General features: G+C 57.1%; 1 protein-coding gene across 1 annotated transcript in view; it reads right to left on the reverse strand.

The window, feature by feature from the left end:
* The window catches only part of MRGBP (MRG/MORF4L binding protein), a 7,179-nt gene extending 5,062 nt beyond the window's left edge, over positions 1-2,117 (reverse strand). The window contains exon 1 of the mRNA XM_011934472.1: positions 2,103-2,117. Coding sequence (XP_011789862.1) covers positions 2,103-2,112 — 10 coding nt within the window. The 5' untranslated portion in view covers positions 2,113-2,117. The remainder of the gene's footprint in view (positions 1-2,102) is intronic.
* Between the last annotated feature and the right edge of the window lie 3,643 nt (positions 2,118-5,760).

Here is a 5,760-nt window from a genome sequence, read left to right on the forward strand (position 1 = left end):
AGCCGAGGCCTCGGGTCCCTTCCCGCCGGGGACTCGGCCCTGCTCCGCCCCGTGCGGGGGTGCTTAAAACGTGTTCCTCTTTAAAGCACAGTAAGTGTTCTAACACTTCACCCGAACAACAGAAAACTTTTTTGCTTCAAAGGAAACCATCAGAAAGGTGAAAAGACGACCCACAGATTGATCTGATAAGGAACTTCCTTGCAGAAGGTATAAATAATTATTATAACTCTATAATAAAAAGACAATCTAACTATAAAACGGCAAAGGATTTGGATACACATTTTTCCAAAGAAGATGTACAGATGGGCCGGGCGCGGTGGCTCACGCCTGTAATCCCAGCACTTTGGGAGGCCGAGGCGGGAGGATCATCTGAGGTCAGGAGTTCGAGACCAGCCTGGCCAACATGGCATAATCCCGTCTCTACTAAAAATACAAAAAAATTAGCCGGCCGTGGTGGCGGGCTCCTGTAATCCTAGTTACTTCGGGAGGCTGAGGCAGGAGAATCGCTTGAACCCGGGAGGCGGAGGTTGCAGTGAGCCGAGATCGCGCCATTGCAATCCAGCTTGGGCAACAAGAGAGACACTCCGACTCAGGAAAAAGAAAAAAAAGATGTATAGATGGCCAATGAGCACCATCGGTCACGCGAAACGCGAACCAGCCCGCGTGGGGACCCCCTGCCCCGCCGAGACCGCCGCAACCACGCGGCCGGGGTGGCGAGTACTGCGAGGATCGGGGCTCGGGACCTTCGTGCGGTCGTGCTGTGGGGCCAGATGGAGCCGCTGCTGCAAAAGACAGTCCGGCCGTTCCTTCAACCATGGAACCGTCTCCCGAGGAGGCAGCAGCTCCGTGGCGGGCGCCCGCGGCGGTGGAACAAGACACAGGTTCAGGCTGGGATCTGCAGCCACAGGGCGAGCACCACCCCCAACCGGGGCTGAACCGGCTAGGGGCGCACGGAGCGCGGGCACCCGCACGGCGCAGCCGCGTTCAGCCTAAAAGCCGCGAGCGCGGACTGCGGCAGCGTGGGTGCGGGCTGAGACGAAAGTCAGAGAATTCAGACACCAAAATACGCAGCATGGGAATCCATTCACAGGAAGAGCCAAAACTGGCAACTCCATAGAAACAGAAAGTGGACACACAGTTGCCGGGGACGGGGGAGGGGGAGGGAAACGCGAGTCATTGCGAATGGGGATCGGCTTCTTTTTTGTTTTTGAGGCAGAGTCTCACTCTGTTGCCCAGGCTGGGGTGCAATGGCGCAATCTCGGCTCACTGCAACCTCTGCCTCTCGGGTTCAAGCAATTCTCCTGACAGACTCCCGAGAAGCTGGGACCACAGGCGCTCACCACGGCCGGCTAATTTTTGTATTTTTAGTAGAGACGTGGTTTCACCATGTTGGCCAGGCTGGTCTCGAACTCTTGACCTCAGGTGATCCTTCCTCCTCGGCCTCCCAAAGTGCTGGGATTACAGGCCTGAGCCACTGCGCCCGGCTAGGCCCAGCTTCTTTTTAAGGAGGTGAAATGCTCTGGAATTAGATAATGGCCACGGTTGCTCGCAACAAAACCCCACCGATTCGTGCGCTTTAAGCGGGTGAACTCTATGATCTCAATAAAGGTGTTAAGGAAAAAACAAAACCAGCAATCCCACAATTACTGCAGGCATAGGGCTCACTGCCCGGGTCTGGGAGCGGGATGGAGGGCTTCATGCCCGCCCCCGGAGTCCAGCGCCTCCTGGGAGCAGGGGCAAGGAGGGGGTCCGGCCCTGCCGGCCTTGACCGCCTGCCTCCGACTCCCGGCCGCACAGCCGGAGCTCTGGGGAAGCGTTAACCGCGGATCTCTACGGAAGCCCCACCGCGGGGCGGGGCCGGGGCCGGGAGGTGCAGAGGGGGCGTGACCAGGGCGGGGTCTAGGGTGAGGCCGGGCGGGGCAGCGCGGGGGAGGGCGGCTCGGGGACGGATCAGGGGCGGGGCCGCCAGTCAAAACGCACCCATGACGAGCTTAAGGCGGCATCCAATCAAGGCTGCCGCGGCCGTCGGCTCCGCCCACCCCGCCTCCGCCCCCGCCCCCTCACGGGCTTCTCTCCCCCCATTCCCTTTCGGCCACGCCCACCACGGGCCATTGGCCAGGCACCCGCTGCTCAGATATTTTCGCCTCTGAGGGTGTAGGCTCCAGGTCTGTCTTCCGGGTCCCTTTCCTGGCACTGGCGCCTTCCAGCTGTGTGACCGGGTGAGGCCCTGAGCCTCTTGAGGGTTTAGCGGCCTCCTCCGTACAATGGGCCAACAACAACCCTTTCACTGAGGATCTCGGTGAGGTTTGGTTGCTCTGCAGGGTGCCCTGGGCCTGTGCCAGCGCGCTCTGGCATCCTGGTGACCAACCAGAGCTGGCACTGGTGAGCTCAGCCTCTTAGCCGATGCAGACTGTTGTCAGCCTCACCTGCTGGGACCGCTGAGTGGTCGAAGAGCTGGCTTGGCTGTCTGGGACCTGGGCCCCAGCTTCCCCATCTGTGCAGGGTGCCGCTGGTGATACGGGTCCCTGCCATGACCTGGTGGAGATATGGTCCAGTGAGACTTCGTGAGGGGTCTAGGCCACTGCTGTCACGTGGTACGTCCTCTACCTGGCCCCCAGGTGGGCCTGGCCTCAGCCTTGCCCTAAAGAGGAATGAAACCCAGCCCACAGCCACTTAGCACAGAAACGCTCAGGAGACGGGACCCTCACCATTACTCATCTCCTTACTGTTCCCTGGACACCCTGGGGTCCTTGCGCCTCCCCACCCCGTCCCAGCCAGGTACTCTCCTCCTTCAGTCTGGAGCACCTCCTCCCTCGGGGGTGCCCTGTACCTGTGCCTATTGAGAAAAGATGGCATAAAAGGGCGAGACAGGAGCCTGGACCAGGAGACCCGAGGGTGCTGACCCCCAGATTGGGCTTAGTCCACATGGAGACACACGCTTGGCTCATCCCAGCTGGGGCTGTCTGCCTGCTCTAGTGGGAACCTGGGCAGGGGTACTGTCTCAAGGGCTCTATGCTGGGCATTCGTCATGAAATACCTGCTTTCCCCACACGCCCCCTCCTTTCTGAGGCAGGTGCCACTGTTACGCCTGCTTTGAGGGGAGGAGTCAGAGATGAGTAGAGTGGGGAACTGCCTGGGTTGAGGGCAGAGCCAGGAATCAACCCTCAGAAGCCTGGCTCCAGCCAACCCCTGACCACCTTCCTTCCTGGCCTGCTGTAGTCTCTGTGAACCCTCACCTGGGCTCCCCTTGCAAATCACCCTGCAGCCCCCTAGGGTGCAAATGCCTGCCCCCACCCCTTTGCCTGTCTCTCTCCTGCGCACACCCAGCTGTGAGGGTCCCATTTGGTCTCTATGGCCACACACCTGTGTTTCTCACTCAGCAAGTTCTTTGTGGGACACACTTTGCACACCTGTCATTTTGAATCATGGATGATAATTTGTTCAACGTGTGCCTCCACTGCCAGGCTATCAGCTGGCTCCAGGGGGCCAGGGCTGGGTCTGGTGTGGCACCACTGTCCCACACCTCCCAGGCAAGGCCAACACATAGCAGGTGGACAGTGACCATTTGTGGATGGCAACCTACTGATCCATTCCCTCACTCATGGGGATGGAATGAATGATCCTCACTCTATGATCCCTGTTGCTCAAATTTCCTTCAAAAGATGGATGTGGCTCCCCAAATATCTTGATCCTAGGAACAGACAACTTGGATCCCAGGTGGGAAATGCTCAGGCCCTGGAAAGGCTTTCCCATGGTCAGCGAACATACAAGCCTTCCAGGTTATAGATCAGTCTTGTGTAAGTCTAGCTAATGTGAATCATTCCCCAGATCGGCTTTGGGTTCTGACTAAGTGGAGTTTCTTGCCTGGTGAGCTGATGTCATTTCTGGAAAGGGGTGACTACTGCTAATCAGAGGGTGCCCATCTCCCAGCCCCATGGGGACACCTGGTTCTTGGTCATGAGAGTCGGGTGTAAGGGAAAGGAGGTTTAGAAGACTTTGCTCAAACATACCCTTGCGTGTCCACAGGCCTGTGGTCACGGTTTCCTCCCCTCTGGCTGAGTCTCTGGGACAGAAGTGGAATTCCACTGCAGCGAGGCCGACATGGCTGGTGGAACTGCTCCCTCTGCCACTCACACCTGAGACCCCAGGCATCGTAGAAAGAGCACAGCCTTTGGAGCTGGGTGGCTGCTGTGGGTTTTGTTCCCCCAGGTCCTCCTGCTCCACCACAGGCCATCCTCCTGGGCCTCATCCAGACAGCTGGACACCGAGCACAGCTCTGTTGTCCCCTTCCCTGGGCCGACTGGCCTTGCCCGGGAGGTGCTGGGGACTGCATGGCAGCCAGACGCCGAGCACAGCTCTGTGGTCCCCTTCCCTGGGCCGACCGGCCTTGCCCGGGAGGTGCTGGGGACTGCATGGCAGCCAGACAAGGCGGGGGGTTTCTGGCCCAACGCCACCGAGCCTGCCTCTTCCCGCCCTGGATGCTGTGTCTTCCACAGAGGCGCTTTTCCAGCACAGCCAGGTGGGAGCAGTTGTCACCTAATTAACAGCTCTCATGTCCCCTCCCTTCGCTTTCTTCCTATTCGGGGGAAATTAATGCTATTAAGGTTCCGATCTAATTATTTCCCTTCTGACCAAAGTAGCCTGTGGTTGCAGATAAATTAGAAGTTGGGCTTCAGAGGAACCCCTGACTGGAGGCAACCTGGTGAGGGTGTCCCCCAGGCCCAGCCGCCAGGCTTGCAGCCAACACATCACACCTCTAGGGGGCGTTTTCCACCCACTGTTGGGACCCAGATCTTGGCTCCTGTCTGAACCCTGCTGGAGGGAACCAAGGGAAGGCGTTTCCGTTCTCTGGGAACCTGCCCACCACGGGGGGCCCACTCTCAGCATTTAGAAAAGAAGCATGATTCTTCACATGGGGCATCTGAAGACTCACCATGCTGACCGAAAGGTGGGCTGGTCGTGGCTCTGGGGCAGCGCCCATGATGCCCCCAGCACTAGACGTGGACAATTATTGTTCCTACGACGTCCCCTGCAGGGCCAGGCCACGGCCCGAGAGGGAGGGAGCTGCAGCGTGCTGGCCTGGCTGCCACACTCTTGACTGCCTGAGGGGGTTTTGGCTCCTTTCAGGGGTTGCCAGATTTAACATAAAAATACAGGATGCTCAGGTAAATTTGAATTTCAAGTAAACACTGAGTAATTTTGTAGTATAAGTATGTCCCAAATATTATATATATATGTGTGTGTGCGTATATATATATGTTTGACCAAAGCTTTCTAAACACCCTTTCCACCATACCCAGCTCTCGTGACCAAGAACCACGTGTCCCCATGAGGCTGGGAGACGGGCACCTTCTGGTTAGCAGTGGTCACCACCTTCCTAATAAAATAATATGATATAATATAGCACAATGTAATATAATCCATCTATATGTTTGGGACATACTTATACTATAAAATAATTCACATTTTAATTATCAAATTTGAATCAAATTTGAGTTATCTGAAATGCAAATATAACTGGGCATCTTATATTTTATCTGATGATTCTGCTCCTTTGCCTGAATTACCTCCTGGTCAGCTGCTTGATTTGTCTTGAAACGTGGGGCCTACCCAGGTCCACAGCGTCACGTCTGCCTGATATGAGCTGCATGAGTGAGGGGCAGGGTGGGTGGTGCTGTCCCTGCTGGGTGCTCCTTAGGGTCTGTAGAGGGAGGGAGAGAGGCAGGCCATGATAGCCCAGGGGAGACCCGGGCCCTGGCT

Source organism: Colobus angolensis, unplaced genomic scaffold (assembly GCF_000951035.1).
Source record: "Colobus angolensis palliatus isolate OR3802 unplaced genomic scaffold, Cang.pa_1.0 Scaffold136, whole genome shotgun sequence".
Lineage (NCBI taxonomy): Eukaryota > Metazoa > Chordata > Mammalia > Primates > Cercopithecidae > Colobus > Colobus angolensis.